Source organism: Agelaius tricolor, unplaced genomic scaffold (assembly GCF_023055355.1).
Source record: "Agelaius tricolor isolate 1412-34295 unplaced genomic scaffold, bAgeTri1.0.p SCAF_10, whole genome shotgun sequence".
NCBI lineage: Eukaryota > Metazoa > Chordata > Aves > Passeriformes > Icteridae > Agelaius > Agelaius tricolor.
Genome location: NW_027269270.1, coordinates 3,862,394 through 3,886,550, shown reverse-complemented (window position 1 = coordinate 3,886,550; position 24,157 = coordinate 3,862,394). Strand labels below are relative to the sequence as shown.

The 24,157-nt window shown below is 39.4% G+C and overlaps 1 protein-coding gene across 1 annotated transcript in view; it reads right to left on the bottom strand.

The window, feature by feature from the left end:
* ZNF804A (zinc finger protein 804A) overlaps positions 1-24,157 on the bottom strand; it is a 147,776-nt gene that overhangs the window by 32,720 nt on the left and 90,899 nt on the right. The window contains exon 2 of the mRNA XM_071434441.1: positions 4,328-4,471. Within this exon, the coding sequence (XP_071290542.1) occupies positions 4,328-4,471 (144 nt within the window). The remainder of the gene's footprint in view (positions 1-4,327; positions 4,472-24,157) is intronic.

Genomic DNA, 24,157 nt, shown 5'->3' with positions numbered 1-24,157 from the left:
CTAACCTGCACAAAGCAGGCCTGAAAAAACACAGCATCAAATAAAAACTGCTGGCTCTGAGCGAGGAGTTCATTTCCATCCCTGCATCACTCTCCCAGAGCTTGGCCATTCCCCTGCAAACAGACACAGACACTTGGGCTGTGCCAGGAGCTGCAGATGCACTGCAGTGCACCCTCTGCAGGTGCCAGCCAAGGAGAAGAGATGGGGATGTTCTCTTTCAGAGGGAATAACTCTGCAATGAGAGCTTTTAAAAAGAGCTGTAATGATGACTACAAGGATTCCTTGCTTTGTTTTCAAATTGCAGGCTCAAAACAAATGCTAACATCCAATTATCTTGGCTGGGAATAGTGGCATCCCAAATGTGCTATATTGCTTTTAATTTATACCTTGCATGCCTTGTAACTCATAGGAGGTACAGACTTAGTAAAAGGATGGGGGTTATATTATTGTTATGTTTAATCACACCTTTCCACTTCCAAACTTCTTGTTCTCCACCCATATTCCACAAAATATTTATTCAAACACATGAAAATTATTCAAGTTTGGACTTTTGACTGACTAGGGATTGATAATCTCTATTCACAGTTGAGAATATCACCAGCTTATTTGGCCCTGATGTCAAAAAACGCGCAAAGACGTAAGGAGAGGAGAAAAATGTGGACAGGAGAAATCTGTGTCTGGAATAGGGAAAGGGGACAACTACTAATTTAGTCTTCCTGCATAATTTGTGCATTATTCCCTCTGTACAATTTTAAATACATTTGTAGAGCACAGTGATCATTTTCACCCAGAGAGAAACAGTTTGAGAAATGACCTAAGGTTCTGTGGGGAAAAACTCCTGCTTATAATTTACTTAATTGATTGTATTTTCATCTGTAGATGCAAATACATTAGGGCTATTTATTTTCCATCACAGCTTTTGCTGTTACTGTTGTTGTTTGGTATTTGCAGGAGTCCTCCTGGGAGGGCAAAGAACACCAAGCTCGAGCGTGCTGCTGTGGGGTATTGGGTGATTAATCACAAGTTCTGGGATGGAGACTTTCAAACCCTCTTTGTTCCTGTAGGGCCAAAAGCCTCTGGAGGAATGGCTGGCACAGGGGACTGAGCTGTGTGGTCCAGATTTCTTGCCCAGGGCAGCACAGGTCACCAAGCCCAAGCAGCTGGGACAGGGAGGTCGCTCAGAGCCTCAGAGTTTAATGCTTGGCTGCATTTGTCAAACCCTCCCTGTCTCAGTGCAGGGGTTTTCAGCACTTCAGAGCTCCTCCCAGAGATGAAGGGGATGCTGAACAGAGTCATACATATGTCTAAAGCCCTGGCATGGGTCTCAAGTCCCACATTCTGTGGGTTTAACCATCAAATAGCAATTCCCTCATTACTATAGTGAATAATAGCAGTTCTGCCTTAGTTACTCATCTCTCTGTACTGAGCTCAGAACATTGCTGCTTTTAGAGACACCACCATTTTACTTTGTTAGGGGTGTTTTTTCTTTGTCTAAGCCTTCAGAGCAAAGCAGAGAGTTCATTTTTCTCTATTACCACTGGCTGCTTGCAACTTGCTGCTCCTGGAGTATTTCACAAAGGCTACAGATATGCTCTCCAAACAATACTGTAAAAGCTAAGGACAGGGAAGCACTAACAGAGGCAGTGGGTCTCTTGAGACACTAAACTCCTTCAGGTCCTAGGAAATAAAATTGCCTTTGCCCTAGTCCTGTGCTTTCTTTCTGGATTGCTCAGAAGGTGCTCATGCTATCTCAAAGTGGGTGTTCAGAAGCTGTTGAGACACAACAAATCAAAACACAACCAGCCCCTGACAGCACAGGGCCTCCCAGCCAATGGAGGAAACCCACATAATGAATCTTCTGGTTTAAATCCTGTAAATTTTGTGTGCTAGCAACATCTGACTGGATGGAAAGAAAATCTTCTACAACAGAATTAAGGTACAGGAGCTGTTAGGAACATTTTCTCTGCCAAACCCTCCCATGGCTTAGATAGTGTGATAACAGACTGCACAATTAGGATTAAATATGGCTTTTCAGAAAAGCTGGGGTGAGCTCAGGTTTAGGCAGAGCTTTCATCCATTTGATCTCATAGAAACCACTTTTGGGTGCTGGGATCACTGAAACCAAAGTGGCTGCACAACTGCCCTGGGGTAGTGGGAAACTCTTTGTACTAAAGTGCTTCCCTTACCTGTCCACTATTGCAGAAAGGTGTGATAGAAGAGAAAAAGAAAAGAAATATGAAGCAGAATCCAAAGGCAGATTTCTAGCTCCTCTCACCTCTGCTGAACTGCTGGAAAACTTCAGCCATTGGTGGAGGCAGTCTCAGGACAAAATCAGAGCATTGAACAGTAGTAGCACCTGCACATGTCTCCAGCAAGCTTATTAAAACTGCCCAAAAAAAGCATTTGGTGGGAAGTTCTTGAAAACAGAGCTAATCAGAGGGAGCCTGTGCTGCAGCATATGCTTTTATATCTAAAATATGGAAAGAGGAATGATTTTTTTTTCATAGCACTAATAGAAGCCACCACAAAAAAAGATATTCCGGGAGAATTCAACTCAACATTTTATCTCAAGAATCAACGGTTTTATTTGCCAGTAACATTAGTGAAAACTTTTACTTTGGCCAAACAAGCCTCCACACAATTTTTTCTACTTGAAAACTGCAACTTTTTTTTTTAATTTCCTAGCAGGAAGATTAGACTAGGGAATGTTGAACAGAGGAAGAGGATGGCTTCCTGTGTTTCACCAAACATATCCACAGAGCCACATGCAAACACAGACTCACAGACCCCCCTGCAGAAAAGGTGGAGAGGCAGGATTTGCCATGCTCCACCAGAGGCTGGTGCAGTGCCCACCCTCTCCTGCCCAAAGCCATGAGAAAACAAGAATTACCATGTGAAACACTGGAAAAAAATTTCCTGTTCAATCTCACACCTGACCTCAGCTTCAAAATCAATTTTTCATCAATACTGAATAGAGGAACAAGGACTGCAGCCTGCAGGTTCTCATTATTTCAAAGTGCTCCACAGCACTAAAAAAATTAATAAAAATAAATCCTAAGTGAGGTCAAGTGGGGAAGACTGCCCATAACTTCTCTTTTCTGCCATCCATCAATGACCTGCTGCTGTGTGAATATAACACCTGAAGCATCAGTTCCAGCTGTACTTTAACTAAAACTCACAATAAAAAGCTGCAGGATGCAATGAAGCTACCTGCTAATTTCTTATGCAATATATGCATCTTTCCCTCCAGCTTCTCACAGATTGCTGTTGCTGCTGAGGTCCACATCTTCACAGTTCTCCAAACTAAACCTAACACTCACATTGGTAATGTAAATCATGGGCTAAATAAAAACACCAGTGAGAGAGAGAGAAAGAAGTTTCAAGGACTGGTGCTAAAGAAAAGCAAATCATTATTCTATATAATACAGATATAAAACATGTAGTAGCTTATCTATGTTCACCCTGAGCAGAATAACAGGAAAAAGGGAGATTCAATTAGAATAAAAGCAATCAATCCAGATACACAACCACATGATTTCACCAGATTCAAAAAAAACAACAAATAGAAAAGGTACAGAATAATTACCAGCTGAGTGGCCTATGTAGGAATTTTCTGTACAGTTATCACATATCTTTACACTATCATTACATATCACTTCAGGGGAGTCAAGCTGCATTGTCTTTCCTTTTGAATTAAATAGATTTAACCCCTCTGCAGATCAGAATGTTGCCCTGGGATGCATTGCCTCTGTCATTCTGTGGAAGCACTGCTTTCATCTCACCAAAGAAAGACACAGAGCTGGGAGGTAAAGTGATACAGTATGGTGATAGAAACCTAAACACTGATGCTTTAAAGCTAACACACAGAAACCCTTCATTGACACACTTTGTTTTAATACAGTGCATTGAAATAAAATCATAGCCCATTTCAGAACTGTATTGCACCAAAAAAAAGTTTACCCAAATTTCTTATGCACATCTGTTGCAACAAATGTTTCCCAGTAAGTCACATCTGAAATATACCACAGCATTTATGTGAAAAATTAAAATGGTAAGAAGAAAATTATACATTCACATTTTTCATCATATTATGCATTATTATTCACCATTCCCTGCTCCTCTTCAATATTAAACTGCTCAAATTTCTCTTTCTTCCCACCTCAGAATTTTTTGACTGTAAAATCTCCATGGTAAGATTTGTTTCTGAGAAAACAGCGAGTTTTGCTTTCCAGAATCTGCAATTGAGGACAATTGCAGATTGTATGAAGGACATCTTATTCCATTATTCCATCTGAAGCTGAAGTAGCAGTGAGCAGATTTCTCTTACCTGTTTGTGAGCATGATCATAAGAGTTGATGTGATTGTCAAACTCCTGGTGTTTGTAGTACTGCTTGTCACAGAGTTCACAGTAGAAGTTGGCTTTCAGATCTTCCAGAGCTTTTGCTATCGTGTTTTTCTTTTCAGCATAATCCTGGAGGGGGGGGCAGGAAAAAGTAATTTTAGTTTTGCCTTTGATGCTGCGAATGGATTTTGTGCTCTGCAGTTAATCGTATTTGTAAACATTTGCACACCTCTGTAACTAAAAGCCTTCCCATATTTGCTGTGTTACACTGCACATATTTACTGGATCTGCTGTGAGGATGAACATTTGCACACTTCAGTTTGCCATAGAGTTGCCAGCTCCCCTTCAGGGCTCTGTCAGAGGCCTGAAGGATTTCCCTGGGTTCTATTTAAATACAAATATTTATCATGCTGAAGGCTATTTTCAAGTTCATTTGGATCCAAGCCTCGCTCCTCAGTAATATACCCAAGCACAATAAGCATGAAGATACAAATGGCAATAATTTAGTTACAAGGCTTTTACAAAAAAGTTTGTTTACTAAAACAAAAATAATAGAAGAAACCCAACAAAATTTTAAAAAAAACTACTATGTCCTTCTTGAATGCCTGTACATAGGAAACATGAGGAACACTTTCACAGCTGAGATGTAATTAATATTTTCATCCCTTTGTGTTTGCCATCCCATGTCAGGACACACACAGCTCTGTTTACCATACATCAGCCAATGCATAACATACAACTCTGCTCATCATTTATGAGAAAATTGCATACAAGGCTTTTTAATTCCCTAAATGCATTGGTGGTAATGGGGCCTGCTGTGAAAGAGCATGGAAATGGTCTGTCATGTCAGATTAGTGTAATACCAGCTGAACACTGAGCATGTATAACCTCAGTGCCATGGCTCCTGCTTCTGACAACTCTGTCTGGGATAGAATCTCAGTAAAAATCCCAAACATGTCAAATACTGTTTAACAAAATAACCCCCTCGGATTTGTTTCTCAATGTTTCTTCACTGTGAATTCTTTGGTTCAGGTAGATATTGTAACATCTACACCTTGTAATATTGTAATCAGAATATCCAAAACTGAGTTAATTTGGGGAAAAAAGACTGTATTTGGTTGCAGTTTTCACAGCTGACGACTCATATACTTCCAATATATTTTGGGGACTTGGAAATGGAAAATTTATGTTTATCAGATTAGAATATTTTTATAACAATGCTGTTTATTCTCAAGAGAGAGGAACAGTAGTCATAAAATTAAAATTATATCCAGAAAGTACTTATTATTTAAAGTAGCACTTTAACTATAATTCAGCATGATTGGACTGCCAGCAAACACTGTTGATTCATACCCAAACTGAAGTACTCCCTCACCAAAATTTTGTCCATTAATAGAATTGCACAAGTCACTTCAGAGTGGTGTTTTGAATATTGGCTGACACATGACAAATTCACACATTCCTAACACTTTTCTACAGTGGTGTTTAACAAAATCTGTTCCATTTCAATCCAAACTGAGTTAGCATTTTATTTCAAGAAATAGCAATACTTTACTCACTTGAAAATACATTTATGCACTATGGAAATTTCACCTGCAAACTCTGTACTTAGCTCTTGGTATCTACTAGCAAAAACTACAGGTTTTAAACCACTTCAGGTATTACCAGGATGCTATGTATGGAAAGCAGTGGAAATCCCACGAAGACCCTAAGGAGATACACTCCCTTGAAAGACTTTAAAAGTAATTCTTGCAGTCTACAAAGGGAGGACGCCTTATTTGGGTTTTCTTAAAACATGAAAAAGAAAAATCTGAATTTGAGGGAATTTTCATAACTCTAGAATACTACAAAACATCATATATATATATGAGGAGAGTCAATGTGATGGATCCTAAGGCAAGAACAGTGAATTGAACAATCATTTTTCATCAAGATCTTACACCATGCTGTTGATTAACGCTCAAGCAAGCTTTTCTAAGACTTACTAACGTTGTGAAATACCTTGAATAAAGTTATGTAACTTCACTGGTGGTGTCCTTGGCTTAAAGCACCATTTTTGAAACAATATATTTTTTTCATAGCACAACCTAACCTGACTGCAATTACATTTGGCATGGCAATGCATTTTAATGAGGCAGGGGTAGTGCAACCCCATGGAAAACTTTACTGCAAAGGATCTTGGGGTTTCTATCACTAAATTCCTTCAGCTGGGTTTTTTTTGGGCACAGGGTTAAATTTACATTACAATAGTACATCAAAGCTTCAAAGGTAAGTGAAGAATGGCAACACACCTAAATTAAATGCAAGTAGATGGAGTGGAACACAATAATGAGGCTCAATCATGCGTGGAGAAGGGACTTTTAAATGACAAGAACCACAAGTACCTGACCTTGGGAACACATGAATGCCTGTACTGGCTCAACCTTTTAAACCTGTGCAATATTTTGATCTGTACAGCCAAGGAAAGTGACTCTCAGCATCACTCCCTTTGCTTTGCACCTGCATTCTGCTGGTTTCAGCTGTTGCATATTGGAAAAGGTCATCAACACTTGCCTTTTATTCCCTTTGACTGGGTCATTGTTAAGTACATGTACCCCTAGCACATCTTCTCTCAGGTATTGCTCCCTGAACGACTTAGTTCTGCTTTATTCATGAATTCCTTACACTTCATCACCTCTGCTTATTCTTTCCATAGTCTCCAAAAGATCCAAGAACATGCTACACACAAACGCCATGCATAATCCATTCTTAGCCTCTGTTTTCTACCCTCTCCCATTCAGATTTTTTAAAATCATGATGCAGCACTAAACTAACACTTTTATCATCCACATCCTTTGCTGCTGTATAATATTTTGCTGGCAGATGTTCCTATGCAGCTACTAAACTTCGTCCAGTTTTAAATTTCCCATTTCTCCAGGGGCAGCAAGACAAAGCTCAAGACTTCAGACTATTTGTATTTCACACGCACACACACAAAGACCCCCTTAGGAACACCCTTAAAAGATGGTGTTCAGGAGATTCTCTGTCACTGTGGGATTCCCTGGGCCAGGTTGGGACTGAGTCCACTGCTCCTGCTGCTGCTGGCAGTGAGCAAACCCCAGAGTCACTGGGAGTGGGGAAAGTCTGGTTTCAAGGGTGGGCATGATGCCTTGAGGAGGCTGACCTAGAACAGAGGCTAGATGGAGTTAAATAAAGTGGGGATTTATTACAAGGCCTCCATGGATGCACCTTGGGCAGCACAAGAGCCCAGCCAGGGCTGCACCCAAGATGAACCAAAAGGGTCACAAAATGGACAACTGGTCACAGGGTCTCTCACTTTTATAAGTTCTGCTCCATTTGCTCATTGGAGCTAATTGTCCAATTACAGCTTTAGCTTGTGAAGTCCCATCCCACTTGTTTTTCCTCTCTTCAGTCCATATTTATGCTCTTGGGCCTGAGATTTGGATCATTTGTCCTTGGTCCCCAGCTAGAGAAGGAATTGTTTTGTCTCCCTGCTCTGTGAAGGGAGCTCACCATCCCCTAATATGAAGCCCAGACCCAGACACAAAAGCAGCACAGAAGCTGAAAAATATAAAAGCTAAAACCTGAGGCATCAGGCAGAGGCTAGAAACAGGAGAACAGAGGCTGCTGGTTTTTTGCCTGCCAGGCTGTTCCTGTCGATTTTGCAAGGAATGCTGCCTTGGCAGAGGAGACTTTCCCTGTCCCCTTCCATATTGATGAGGGATAACTGCCCAAAAACTGACAGTAACAAATTACAGTCCCTGGACCTTGAGAGCAGCAGGAGGCAATGGACTGCAGACAGAAACAACCTGGAAACTTACTGGACAGAAATATTGCTGGAGTAAAGTAGCAGCCAAAAAATTCACTTAAACTGGTTGAATATTATCAAGCTTAGTTTCATTTTCATCAAGATTTGCAAACTGTCCTGGAAGTTTTAAAAGAATTTTGAATTATGATTTAGCCTGGTAATAAAACCCAGAACTGAGTGTCACTTAGTTTCATTATTTTTTTCCTGAAAGGCTTATTATCTGAAAGCCTAGAGCTATAATTCACTGTAGCTATTTTTCATAATTTATATGATAGATCTCTAATAAGTGATCCCATCTATCAGCTAGCTTTGTTTCTCTAAATCCATCTCCTCCATCCTCCAAAGCCTTAAGCCTATGCTACTGCAAACATCTGATAAATTGGATTAAAAGCAGCCTTAATTCACAGAGGGGATGTCACAAACCAGACTGGACTTTGTGCTCCCATTACAAGAGAGAGAGAGAGAAAGAAAGAATACTACAGGAGTGCTGAACTCTTTACACAGATAACTTTGGAGAGCTCACTGGATGCATCAGCCATGGGGATATTTTTATGGAGTGCACTTCAGGCTCACACTTTACTATCTGCAGAAAGGTCAGCTAGACAAAAAAAAAAAAGGGAAGAAGGTGAAATTATAATACATTATCTATTCCATGGTGATTACTAGTGTGAATATTCTTACTTTACAATAAATGTGAGCTCCTTTTATTGCAGTAAGCTATTCTGCATTTACTGTAGACTTAAAAGGGTCAGGCCTACAGTCAGTGCAAAGCAAAACGTATTACAGAAATAAAGCCCTTCTTCAGGATAATTTACTGGTATAGTCATCCCAGAGAGGATTAGGCTGCTCTGGTCTGATCCTCTGGATTAGAGCCCATTAGACCTGACAGATGTTCCAGTGTAACCTTGTTTCACAAAAAATATTTAAAGCACTTCTTCCTGTTACAATAACTAAAACAACAAAAAAAAATTATTTTAGAGATTTCCAAAAAATCAAACTAATACTCTTGATTTGACAGAACTCTGCATTGGCTATATTTATATAAAAAAGCCTAAAAATATATTGTTACCAAAAAAAAAAAAAATCAGCCACAACTTGAAAGCACACTTCTCTGTAGTTAATCAACTGTGACATCCATGAACCAAATTTACAAAGGATTCCTTAATTTATGGTATATTTACTTAGTATTATAAAGACAGCAGATTTTGTGGAATAAAAGGTACAACTTACTAACACCTCCTCTGCTATCAATCTTGGTATTACTTGGTATATAGAATTTTTTTAATATCTTTGCATAGTACTTCATTTTTCCTCATGTAAGCAGTCTATACATCATCCACTGATGTACTAGAAGGAATAAATAAAAAATAGAATATATTGATAATATTAGTACAGTCTATTAACAAACCTAATTATTTATAAGGTTCCTGTCCTTATCAAGGTGGGGAGACCAAAGCAAAAGGCAGTTAGAGACATGGATCAAATTACTCACTGATCCTGACAAATTCATCTACAAGTACAGAGGGAGTTTCAGGAAGGAGACTGACAACTGTCTGGGTAAATAATTACCACCAAAATTGTGAGGTGTTTTTGATTACCTTACCTGAAACTTGGCCATTAGTTGTAGGAGGTGATAGCAAAGTACAGCTCACAAGGCCACAGACACTATTTCCTTGATCCCTTCTGACATTCTCCTTTTGGGCAAAGGTGTTTCCAGCAGTGACCCCACTGCACTGGATGGGGATGGGCCCAAGGAAAGAATGGTAACCTGTGTTAACTGAACATCAGAGGCTGAAAAAACCCCACACCACCTGTATTTTTTCTTCAAGACTACCTGCAGACACCCAGTTCCAGCCAAAACACTTATTACATACAGGAGAGCTAATCAGTATTCTGCTGAAAACGCACACTTGAAAATGCTATTGAAGACGTGCAAATTGTTATAAAACTGATTTCTCAGCTTCCCAATAAACACACAGACAGTACTTCATGTTTGGGTAAACACCCTAGCATTGGGATAAATAACACAGTGAAATCAGAATGAAACAGCAAAATTTATTCCCATTAGTGCTGTTTGCTTCCTAAAGTCATCCCGATTTTGCAACACCACATTTGCCAGCCACACACCTACTAATGCCAAGAGCTGAATCCCACAGCCCCTGCTCCAAATGGAGCGAGACAGAACTGCTGGGCACAGGCCTGTAGAATTATTTATTTATTCTGGTGCTTTGTAAAACCTCACTTTCAGGCAGAGCAGGCACTTGTAAAGTGAGAGTGCTGGCCACACATTTTTGCCTGGGAGGCTGTATTAAGGAGGAGCTCTCTATCAGTGCTTATGGAAAAACACAGGTCTAGTTATGTTGAAGAAAAATTTATCAACCACATCTCTACCACCTAATCTTTTGACAGAGTGGAACTGAAGGAGGCTTTGCTGTAGAAAGAAAAGATGGTTTAGCTCTAGATATAATCTTCGCTGAATGATAAGCATGGGAAGAAGCAGCCTGGTATTCATCTCCTTTACTCCTCTACATTAAATAGTCCAGTCACTTACTTGAATTAGAGGAGAATTTTGATTTTAAAACATCCTGGGATTTAAAACATTTTGGCTTTTAATTTCCTTGTAGGAGGCACGTAGATGTCTGAAGATTTTCATAGCTACTTGACTTAATCCAATTGACAGGTGAGTGTCTAACATAATTACACTCCTTGGGAAAATCAGGTTCCTCTGATTCTTCCATTGGCACACTGAACTAAGTGAAGTGAGTGCCTTTGAACCCTGCAGAGCTCAGAGCCCTGGAGATGAGCTGAAAGCCCCTCCTGAGCCCAAACACCAAGTGCTGGAACAGATGTCAGTGTTCGTGCCTGGCAGCCCTCAACCCAAGGGTTACCACCACATTTTTCATGAGCATTTCAGGACCTGAGGAAGGGGAAAGGACAGGGCTCGGGCAAGTTGTTTGTTTATTTTCCCACAGGTTAACTGACTGCCAATTGACTGGCTGCTATTAATTTGTATCATAAAGTTGCTCTAGAGCTCTTCAAGCTTTAATGAGTTGGTGAAGTTAGTTTTGGGTCTAGGAAAAATTGGCAGTTGGGCAAGGCATCAGGGAAACAGAAAATCTGCCCCTATACTAAACAGATTTAATTTGGAGCGTGTGATTGACCTAGGGTACAGCTCACACCTGAAATTTGCATACTTATATTTTCAGGATGTGAGTTCTGGGTGATTATTGGATTCAGCTTTCCTCGATTTGGCTTGTCATGCTTGATTATAATAATTTTCTTTTCTACAAGATTTTTAGCATGTAGTGAATTTTTTCTCTTACTAAGCTTTCAAAATAGTTTTTCTTGTTTTTTCTGCTTATATTTTTCTAAGTTTTTTTTTTAAAGAAAGCCAAAATTAATATAATACATTAATTGAAATAAAGATGTTTCTGTCTCATTTCATTCCCTTGAAGAATACAATTTATCTGTGACTGGTTAAAACTGCAATCTGCTCTACTTTTAAAAAATCTGATATATCGTTATTAAAATACAAAACAATGTCTGAAAAATGCAAGCATTACATTTCTCCTAGTGAGGGCATTTCAAGTGATATTTTGCATTTAATCAATGATGTTTTCAGAGCCAAAAGAAAATAGCTGGGAGCTACTGAGGAGCACATGGTGCCCCACTGAACTCAGCACTCCTGGAAATCCCCGCTGCAGGCTCAGTGATTTTTCTTTACAGACCCTTTTTGTGGTTCTATTTTACTATTGCTTTCCAGACCATTGAGTATTTCCATGCAGATTTACTGTCTTTGTCCAGCTTTGGGGATCCATCAGGGCTGGCCCTATGTTATGTGCCATGAGCAGCACTTCCCTGCCCAGCCACTGAGACACAGAGCTCAGCTCTGGGCCAGCTCTGAAACACCCCTGGGTGTGGACAGGAAACAATTCCAGCTGCAAACCTACCTGTTCCAGGATGCAGCTGATGGTCTAGATGGGTTTATCCCACTGGAAAGAAACACATCCTACAGACACATCTGGTTATTAAACACAACACATGGTACAGGCTTGGAACTTCTAGTTAAAAAAAAGCCCCACAAGATCAAACCCCAAAGCCCACTAGGAATTACTCTCCTGAACTCCTCCAGTTGTCTAGTTATGAATATGTATGAGCTTAAGATCTGTGTTATGATGCAACAAATATTTATTTTCCTAAAATTAATCCTCCCAGTGTTATCACAGTCAGAAGAACACTTCATCTAAAGAAAAAAAACTAAAATAAAAAAGCATCACTCCTTTTGTCATCATTAAATAATGCAAATAAATCTTTTTACTCAGAAGCCCGGTGAAAAAGTTTGCCCTAATGGGAAATGGGATTAAGTTTAAATTTGCCATAGAGAACAGTCCTTGAAAAAAATCCTTCTAAAGATTTATTCTACTCTTGAGTTGATTCAAAATCCCATTCACAATCAGTATTCGAGCATGATGAGGATGTCGGTCTAAGTGAAAAGGCAGCAACACTACCTAGGCAAAGAGAAATGAGACTGTAAGAACAGTGCTTTGCAAATACACAAAGAGATTTTGAAGATCCTGTTCTTTCATTTCTGAGATTGTTTTTTAAGCTGCCAAACAATGAGAAGAGCCCTGCAGGGGGTCCTGATTTACCCTGGCAGATCCATGCTAGCTAAATTAGGAGTGACCTTGTGGCAGTCTGAGACACAGCATCTTGGAGATGAGATGGGCCTGCCCTTCCTTCCCTCTGAAAACATAATAAAAAACATTGCAAACATCTGAATGATCTCAGGTTGAAAAAAAAAAAAAGAAGAAATGAAAGGATATTGGAGGAAGTGCAGCTGCTGCTGAAGCAGCTGCCTATATGCTAAATACAGTAGCTAACAACCCATGGAAAATATCTTTTCCCAGTGAGTTTTAATGAGTTTGTCCGACTCTCTGTGTGAGAAACAAATGGCAAATGAAGCATTTATCATTGCTGTGACCCTCACCTGGGTAAGAAGTTGTTTGAATAGATGCAACTCATGAGAATAGCTATTTGATGTCAATGCTAATGCTTCAGTTTGAAGACTTGAGGCCCTACGGCTGGATAGGTGATAATCAAAAACTTCAATAAAAGAGAAAGACAATGGAAGCTTAAGAGAAAATACCACCTAAGGTTCATACATGCCTAAAATCAAGAAGTTCACTCCACCTTCTGGCCACAGGGAAAAAGAAAAAAATTTGAGTTGATTTGATACTTTTCATTTTTGTGTTAGCAAACTAGGAGAATATGAAGGACTGTAGTACAGCCATGTGTCAAGATATATGGTTAGGCAAACACTTCAGAAGCTGACAGTGTGACAAACAGAAAAGGCACGAGAAAGCATTTTTATTGATCTATTTGCTGTCTACTACCCAGGCAAGCATTCAATAGCAGCCAGCCCTGCCATGAGGATAGCCAAACTCCAGTGCCTGACATCCCGTAGGCGTGCACAAGCTGATGGGAAATACCTAAAAATGACTGGCCACTGCCACCAAGGACATTTCCAAGGAGAGCCTTAAAAAAGCACCAGCACTGTGGCCATGCTGGGAATGGCTCTGATGCCAGCAGTAGGAGACAATGCAGGGAGATGAGGCAGTGCCCATGATCATTGAGCCCTCATCATTAACTACATTCTGAGAGGTGCAGGGAAAATGAGCCACATCCACAAAATAGCCAAAGCTTCCTCAAAAATATCCCACCCTGAGTCATGCTGTTCCATTTCCTGTCCTGTTTTTCCTCACTGAACACTTTCAAAAGTCCCTGAAGTTGAGCAAAAATGCAGGGAATGACATCTTGTCACACTGTCAGCCAACGAAATTGGGTTTTAAATACATTTTCAATATACACTGACAAAAGCTCAGGACCAGACTAGAGCCTGAGATCTGAGTGAAGTCTGAGGGACTATTTCTGCCAATCTGTCACACACTGCAGGGCTCAGACCAGCTATTAAAGAAGGAGATGCTAAACCACAAACCCTCTGTGAGCAGAGCTAATCCACTCGTGTCGGCTTTTCCCAGAAACCAGGACACTGCAAAACCTATCAGGTCCAGTCTGAAATTCCAAATATTCCATGTACCTCTTACTGATCATTTCTATTAGAGAAGTGCCCTCAGACTCCTTTTGCTTTAGGGACTCTGAGCAGGGTAAAAAAGACAGTTTTAGAGTCCCCAGAAGTTGAAGTGGTACTCTACAGGTACCTCCTCCTCTTTTTTGTGCCTGGCTATTCCTGCTCAGGGCCAGCACGCTTATTTGCAGGAGCACATGTTTATGTAAATAAACCAGCAAGCTGATCTAGGTCAAAAATAGGGAAAACAAAGTTTACTTAAAATCTAAATCAATTCATATAGCCAGTTAAGTTCCATTGTCACCACACTAGAGCAAACCACAGGGAGGTTGTATGGGATGTAGAACAGCTGAGAGAGATGGCCAAGAGGAACCAACCTTTTTACAGGAGAAATCAAAGCCAACAACAAAAGCAAAAGGTCCAAAAAGAAGTTAATAAAATCATCCAAAAACTAAAATCAAGGCCTCCTAATATCATGTGCTCTATAGGAAAAAAAAACCTCTGCACTTTTAGGTTTCCATAAAACTACAGATCCAAAGGTCTTGATTTTCAAACCTTCACAAAGAACTTGCAATATCATGTGCTCTGTAGGAAAAAAAAACCTCTGCACTTTTAGGTTTCCATAAAACTACAGATCCAAAGGTCTCGATTTTCCAACCTTCACAAAGAACTTGCTAAATGGCTGTGAACTGCTCAGCAGTTACAGCAGCATGACCTCAAGCCTCAAGGATTCTCTGACAGAACTAGAAAAAAAGACTGGAAGGGAGAAAGGATGGCTCAACACAAATGCATACTGAAGAGATGCCAGTACTGGCGGTGAGCTCAAGGCATTTGGTAACAGAAAACAATTTATTGCACACAAATACTTCATGTCCTTGCATTATTCAGTTCTTCCTTGGCCCTAAGGCACACCTGCCACACCAAAAGTTGTCTCTTTTTAGTCAAAGTGAACTCCAGTTGCCTAGAAGAAACAAACAGCTGACAAATGCCCCACACCATGGAAACTGGTAAGATGCACAACAGGACTCATCAGTGAAATGTATGCAAAATTAGCATTTCTAAATGAATTAGAAACCTGATAACCATCTTTGTTACAAAGCAAGCATATCTGCGTTGTCATATATAATGCAACAGTTCTATTGTCATTACATGGCAAGAGTTCCACATTGCTAGGGTTTTGTACCTCCTTTGTTTCTTGTAGGCAGCTCCTCTAAGCACTGACTCTTCCTTGTCCTCGCAGCAGCCAACTGACTGCAGCTCCCACCAATCCACTCTTTTATAGCACCCTTCTTATTGGCTACAGGTGCAGCCTGTTAACATCAGGCCTGCTCCTAATCTTCAGTAATTGGTTCAGCTGCAACTCTTTAGGGGCTAAGATGACATTCTATACCAGCTTCATTTACCCATGCTGTATCCCCCTACATATCTGCATGGAGGCTGATACAGGAGTGGCACGAACAGCACTCCAGCTTAGCTACAGTTGGTAGTAAACCAACAATATTTTATATCAACACAATATGGCTATTTATAAAAGAAACAACCTGACAGTCTGGATACAGAGCTTTGCACAGCCTACTGAAAACAGTGAGTGGACAAAAACATATGTATGACCAAAGCTTAAAGGTCTTTGGATCTTAGACTTGGTTCTTCAGCAGAGCAGAGCAATTGCAGCACAGGCTGACCTCCTCTGGGCTTGGGACTCAGCTGTGGACCCTACAACATTAATGAGCAGCATCCTCAGAGTGTAGCCTGGTTTTCTTTTCCATTAGGCCCTACATTATTGAAATATACATAAACTGCTGAGTTCTTTGCCTCTCTGTTAATTGAGGCTGACATGGGTTGGCCATTTCATGTATACATTAAGATGCACACATGCAGGGCATGATGTACTGCAAAAGCCACACTTCTGCAATAGCTCCAACAGCTGATTACCATGAGGTCTTCTCATGGGTTTTAGTATGAAAACAGCAGTGTGAATACAAATTATCGCTTTAATTTTATTTTAAAAAGAAACACCCAGCACAGACAGCTCTTCCAGATCAATATTCCTGTGCCATTTTAAAATACATTAATCTAGCACACAGTTTATCAGACAAAAAACTGCATACTAACACGTTGCCTCTTGAAATTGTCCTAACAATTAAAAGGAATTCACCTAATTATTATATTTCTATATTTATCCTATGCATTTTGGGCATCCACTGAAAAGAATAAACTATTTCCAGAGACTGAATTCCATCATATAGCAAAATACTTCATGAATATTAAATGAGATTAAAGCATTTGAACTACTCCAGACAAGCAATCTATTTCCTCCAAACAGGGTGGAAGGGTACTCAGCAGAGGATGCTCACATTGAAGTTTTGTGTCAAGTTGCTGCCAGGAGGTGTAAAATGAAGACAAATCACTTGGGCATTTTTTCTCAATTTCATCCTCAACAATGCAAATGAAGCTTTTATAGATGCATATTTAAAGCACTGTTTTATCTGAGTTTTTGATGTATATTTTGATCGCTTTTCATGTCAAGTTTCACATGCAGAAGTTTGAGACGCTATGTTTAAATACACACACGCATGTGTGAGAAAATAAAGTAGGTGGCAACTTCATTTATCATCATCAACCTTGTTTTCATAAGCAGCTTTTCAAACAACTTGATCCACAAGAGCACATTAAATCAAGTAATGACCATGGCCCCGCACTGATGGCAGCAGAGCTCAGCCAGCTTCCACAATATGAGTCAGCAATTGTTCTGTGATATCTTTAATTTGGTACAAGCTAAATCCTCTTAAGAGTGCCCGCTGCAATCCAAAAGGTCAAACAGGAAAGTGGCAGAAAATCAATACTGACAGCTTCTGTCACCCTCCACAATCTATAGAGTTCTTTCTAAGCCAAATTGCTTCTTTCTAATCTTTCTAATATTTGGCTGCTCGAGTCTGTCTCATGTAACATCAAAAAAAAAAAAAAAAAAAAAAGAGGAAAGGGGGGATAAAAAAGAAATAATTACTTTCCTGAAGAGAAAGTTGTAATTTTAACATCAAAAATCAGAACAAAGCTGGTTCTTGGCTGGAGTTTGTGCAGATACTGCTGTGATCAAAGTTGCATTTTCATATAGAGACTGTCCAAGGTCCCAGCAAAATGACTGACTGCACTCCTGTATCCACCACAACATTTTGGAGGTGGTGAGCCCAAAATTTTGAAAACCAGTTGGGCCCATATAATTTTCTTACAGCTCTTTAGAAAGTACACTCCCTCTATTTACAGGCTTTTAATAAGGTTTATTATGAAAAGAGAGTGAAATAAAAATGCCAGAAGGGTTTAGATCAAGCTTTAAAAAATGGCTTTCTCCCCTACTGTACTTCTAATTATAAATAAATACCAGCACTAGTAATCAATACAAGCAACCTGGAGAAACACTAATTTTTCAGGGAAAGGATTTTAATACAAAGAAAAGAAAAGGTCATTCTGATCTAAACTAGATTAATAAATTAGTCATCCCTTTAATGTTGATATGAAAATTTAACAGGTGCTGCAGCTGTTAGCAATCTTGTCTTTTAAAAAATGAAAATGCCTTAACAATAGTAGAAAAACAGGGATTTTAGCAGGCAGTGAATGACAATTTGTGTCCTCAAAAAGAAGATGAAAACACATAGAAAATAATCAATGCTCAGCAGTATCCTGCTTTTATTTGGACTCTTTCCTTGAGAATGTGAGACACAGCTGTTGATTATAATAATTTTTTTCTGTATTTGTGAAAATCCTGAATTTGTGAGATTTTTGAAACATTTTTTCATGACTGTGTCCCCAGCACAAAAAAGACTTAAAACTGGGATTTCCAGCTCAATAATCACAAGAGAGCAAGTGATGCAAACAGAGAAGCTGTGATGGTGGCCACCACTTTGGGTTTTTAAAATAATTCTGCTCAGTCTTTTCAAGAAAGCTGTTGAAGTATTGATTTTTGCCTTTATTAAAGGAAAAGCTTTCTTTGGCCAACTCAATCTTTCTGACAGGAAAGGAAGGAAGGTGGGATTTCTACCTGGTGTAAGGCAGGCAAAGCCCTGTGCCACAGCAGGACATGGGTGAGTTACATGTATTCCTTAGCTGGCTTCCTTTAGGAATTATCAAGCATTAACCACAGGAGACTCACCTATAAAGGTTATGTTGATGATATATATACATTCTCTACATTCTCTACACAGAGACTCCTTCCTTTCTGGAGGTACCTTGCCCAGGGAGGTGGATATGAAATTAACTGCTGTGAAAAACAATTCCTGAAATTTTCAGAAGTGGGAGGAAGAAGCCAAAAAGTTTTCAGTCCTTCCTCTTTCTGGGGCCAGTGTTTGACTTCTGCTTTAAAAGGCAATTCTGCCATTGAACACACGGGTTTTAATCTTCACCTTGCACACTTAATTTTAAAGGCAATGAGAACAGAACAATTTCATAGAAATTCACTGACCTTTAAAAAAGCTTTCCTACACCACTTTCTCTCATAAATAGGTAAGATATTAACTAGCAGCTTTTACTTTTTTCATTAACAACTACTTGTTCCCCCTCCCTACCTGATTCTAATCATAGTAATCTTGATTTCATATAAATAATTGTTAACCAAAGCATTTTTAAATAGTTTTTAAAAGTAATAGTCACAAAGAGAAATAGTAGAGAAAACAGTTCAACAGTAAAGTAAAAATACAAACTCTTAATATTGAAATGCCTGCTTGTATAATTTCAGAGCTGGCACCAGTATTAGTTGATTCAGTCTTTATTTTGGGCAGCTGACCACATCAGAAGGACAGCCAGAAATGTTCTTGAAATAAAAACATAAATAACACTTCTGTCCTACAAAACAGGGCATTTCATTCCTCACTTCAACTACCTTATTTTGAGAAGGTTCTGTTAAAGTTTTTTTATAATTTCAATTACAGTAATATTTATTATGATTCATTACTATGTTATGGTTTGGGTTCCTATCTCTGGAACTTTAAAATAATGTTTCAAAAATATCTCAGATTATATAACGATGACAAAACTTTAGACTTTCAAGTCTTGTTCCTTCTCCAAAAGTGACACATATACAAGATTTTATATATGTAGATAACATTTGTACTTCTCAATTTTGCAATTTTAGTGTTTCAGCACGAGGTTGAGTTTGGGGGAAGAATTTTTGAACAGAGGATCATGGCACGCACGTTGGCATTTATTAATGTCAGGAGAAGGCTGACAACTTTTCTGCAGCCCTCGCACACAGTAACGAGCATCCCACCAGCTCTGCTGCTGGCACAGGAGCACCAGAAGGCAAAGAACTGAAAACCAGACTCTTGTACTTTGTTTTTTTTTCCCCAGCCAGAGGGGAGTAGCTCTTAATCTACTGCTGAAGGTATTGACTTATTCACAAGCAGAAAGGTGACGCCAGTATCATCCGTGGGCAAGATCAATGGAAAGGTGAAGGAGTAAAACAATCCCACCTAAATACAAGAGAGCCACTGTAAAAATCAGATAACATGGATTTGACTGAACAGCACAGGGGAGAAAACGTGATGTGCAGGGCTAGCCCTTCACTAACCAATTTAAAGCTGTGCTCTCCAGATTTGATTATCCACATAACTACTTGGAAGCACAATGCCATTACAGAAAAAGGTGTACAAGGATCTCTCCAGTGCTACGTAATTAAAGGCAAACATTGATCATTTGACTGTAGAAGGCAGAACCTCTGTGAAATAGAACTTCATTGAACAATAAATTCAACTGCAAATTTACTAATTATTTTAAGATTAAAGCATGTTGCATTACACACGCAGAGCTACGTACTCTGACCGCTGGCAGAAAGTATTCATTACAAAAGCAGTCATGCTTCAGTGACAGCAATTATCATCTCACACTTGTTAAATGCCACACAAAATGAGACTTGCTTCAGATGGTTTCATTCCAGACCTGAATCCAACTAAAGATGTACTGCAAAAGCTACACTTATGCAATAGCTGACTCCAACAGTTGATTACTGTGTGGTCTTTTCATGGGTTTTAGTATGAAAACAGCAGAGTGAACACAAGTAACAACCTTAATTTTATCTCTGTTTCAAAAAGAAATCATCCATGCCTGCATTCATCATGGAAAAGCAATTTCACAGATTTCATTTCAACATCATTTTAAAGACTGCACTTCAGTTTGGACTTACTCCAGGTTGTATGAATTACATATATTAGCAACAGTTGATTATAAGTGATCTATTCAGGATGAACAGATTTCCTTATTTAAGATATGTAAATACGAAGTGTAAGGGCACCTAGAAAAACGGTTTGAACCTGGAAAAATTCAAGGGCAGTAATGAATCCTCCTGTATGGATGCTGCAGCAATGGCTCCCAGCAGATGCCTGCCATTTGATTCAGCTATTTAAGGTAGAGGTAAAAGGCAAAAAGCAAAAAGCCTTTTCCTACAGCACGGCTGGAGGCTCGGAGGATTGCCATGCTTGGGACGCCAGTTACTTATTCTGTCAAGGTTCTAAAAGAGCCCCAAGCACGCTGCAGCTCTCTTACAGAATGACAACTGAAAACAAGTGTGAATGAAAGGCTGAGGAGTTGCCAAAACCTACCTAGAAAACAGTGTTTAGTTTACCTTTCCACTGATTAAAGCACAAAAAGGAGCTGCCTTCCCAGAGCCTGTACAGGGGTGGGCTCTCAGGCAGTTTTTCTGAAACACAAACCAACCAAATGAAGCAGGTCTCCTGGAAATCTTTCTTCTCTCATTTCACACCTTTCTAAAGCCCATTGAAGCTGATTTTTCCTTGCCATTTATATCCAGGTAATAGGGGAGAACTAAGGGCTGTTCATTCAGCCGCCTCTTATTTCAATTGTTTGGCAGAGCACAGATTCAGTCCATTTTTAATGGCAAAGAAAAGCTTCTCAATAAAAGAGAACAGACTGACTTAGGGAAAGAAAAGTGCTGATGAACTACAGATACTAACTTTCTTTAGCATATAAATCACAGATTTGATCAGGACTGATAAAATCAGTAATACATCAAAGCAAAAAAAATCTCTCTCAACTCTCCATCAACAGGATGTGTTGAATTACCAAACTTACAATGTTTGCATTTTCTTCTCAGCTCTGTATGAAATTCTGTTTAGAAGTTTGCATAGCTTTTATGTTGGGAAGGTTTTTTATTTTCTAAATTATAGAATCCAACCTGTTAGAACAAGATCTCTCAGGGAAAGCTGAGACCTTGAAGTTAGTTAGTGAAGATGTGAAAGATCAGTCTCAGGGAACTACAGATGATATTCCCATTTTCAAGAACAATTTTTTGCTCATTTCTTTGCCTAGATATGAAGGAAGTATCTGGAGCAAAACATTTGATTTCTATAAGAATGTGCAGCCCTAACACACAAACAGCCATTTGGTCAATAATAGTCTCCTGCAATGTGATGCTCACAAAAACAGCAAACAAGACAAGACTTAAGTGAGTTTAGCCCTTCTGAGGGCAACCTTAAGACTCAAAATGCAGCCCCTTTTATTGTTTAAAATGTGATATTACATATTTGTGGCAAGAGCTGCAGTTTTGGGGGCTTTAACATTATATAGAAATGTAGCACCAGGCTATGGTCATAAAAAAGTTGGAACAACTGCTAATGTTCAGCAGATTTCTGTGTGGATCAAGAATCATGGAACTTGCTCCACAGTCTATTTTAAATGATCTAACTGTCTTGAAATGCTGATATTTTTCTGAAATATTTCTGAAGAGGTACTTTGGGTTTCCATAGATGTATTGAATGCTTGTATTACTGCATCACCAACACTTCTTTCAAAAAACTTGTTAAAAAAACTCTATTCTAAACCAATGAATTCAGTCAACAAATGCCAGAGCTCTGCAATCCATGCCTACACAGCTCTCCCTGGTCTGGAAGTTCAGATCAGTAATCAGCTGGCTGAAACCTTAACTCCTCACCATTTTATTCCCCTCTGTTTCCCCGACACCACATGTGTCTTTCCCACCTGCAAGGAAACCAGGAGATTTGATATTAAACTACAACACAGCTAGAAATTGGCGCAGCAAGCAATTTAGATCTGCTCATGCTGATGTCCCACTCCATTTGAGGTGTTTGACCTCAGCAAGACACAAGCTGACAGGCTGCTGTCTTTAACTATGGCACTGATGAAATAAGGAGGACCTGCCTGCTCCAAAATGTGCTGGGGTCAAGTGCAGTGGAAGAAAGTGATGCACATAATCAGCTTGGGCTATTTGCCTCACTGTCTCTCCAGAAACTACTGCTCACCTTGGACATGGATTCAGGATTTGTTTTTCTAACCAAAGCTCAAGAGAGGCTGAGCAAGCATCTTGAAAGCTCAGTCTAAAGGAATAGTTTACTGTAAGAACATTTGTTACTCCAAAGTAACAGGTTTTGAGATGCTGCATGACAATCAAATTACAGCTGATGGAGCCAAACCTGAGAAGATAAAATCAACTACTGGCAAAAGGAAATGGGTAATTTGTTGTCCTTTTTCTTTCTCCCTTATCCCAACAATTCTAAGGAGCACCACCACAAGGAGTAAAGGCAAAAAATAGTGCAGGAGATGCTACATTCAATTACATCTGCCTGAAACTCAGAATGGCCCTGCAAGTCAACAGGCCTCAACATACAATAGGATTCCTACAAATGAGCCTTCAAAGGGCACTGAGAAACCCAGAGACAGAGCACCCTCTGGCATCCACCCACCAACACACCAGACACTCTCCTCTGAACCACCAATTTGGAAGTGGATTTGAACCTTTTCTCAATGGATTTATAAATCCATATAACCAAACAGGCCATACCAGCAGAGCCCTATCTTTTATTCCACTGCAGCACTGCCTATTGCTTCCCAAGCAACTTCCAGCCCCCTCCCTCAGTCCAGCCATGCCCTTTTACTCTGCCTTTATTTCACGGGAACAGGAAGGTGACATTGCTGGCTTTAACAGTTTATGTGATTTTTCTAGGTGCAATCTGAACAACTAAAATAAATGAAGATTGAAACTAATGAAAACAAAACAAACATGGCACAACTTAGAATGAGAAAATGGTTTGGGTTGGAAGGGACCTTAAAGATCATCTCATTCGAACCCCCTGCCATCAGCACAGACACCTCTTCCACTAGACTAGTTTCTCAAAACCTGAAATTTCTTTTTCCTTCCTTCCAAAGAAGACGGGCAGATTTTTTCAGTTATTTGCTTCTGTGTAATTATAATCTTTGCATGGTTTTTGTATTAGAATGAAGCTTCGTATCAGCTGAGAGATAAAGGGCCAGTTTTATCTCTGACAGCTGCTCACAGAAGCTGCAAATCAGCTTTCTTAAATGGATGTCATAAGGCAAATGCTGAAATTCATTGTGGGCTTTGTCTGAGATTTCGTAAGAAAAGTTTCCTGCTTCAGTCACTTCCTTAAAAGACAATAATTTACATCTATATAGATGTAACAATGGAATGCCAGTAAGGTCCATCTGCTGGGACCAGGACTGTACAAACACAGAGAAAAGGACAGTTTGCCTTCAAGAGAGACATGCCAAGAAACCACAGAACTTCCAGGGGAAAAAAGTTTATGTTTATGTTACAAATACCTTATTAGCTTCCAATAAGAACATGAGTTTCCTGAAAATGTGCTTGAATTAATTATGGGGGCATATCACAGTAGGGAGAGGATCCAGAATAATTTGTTTGGATGAGTGGGTATATTTATTAATAAACTTTTATACATATGCGCTAACTAGTTCTAAACTGAGACATACCAAAACTAAATAAATTCATAGGAGGGTGAAAATCTTCTACACAGAAAGGAGTATGTGTTAGTACATCTAATTTCCTTGTAGGCAATGTACAACTAATAATTACAACAACTCTACTAGAAAGTCTTACAGAAAAATAAATGCCTGTAGTGAAAAGAATCAACTCACATCTTATACC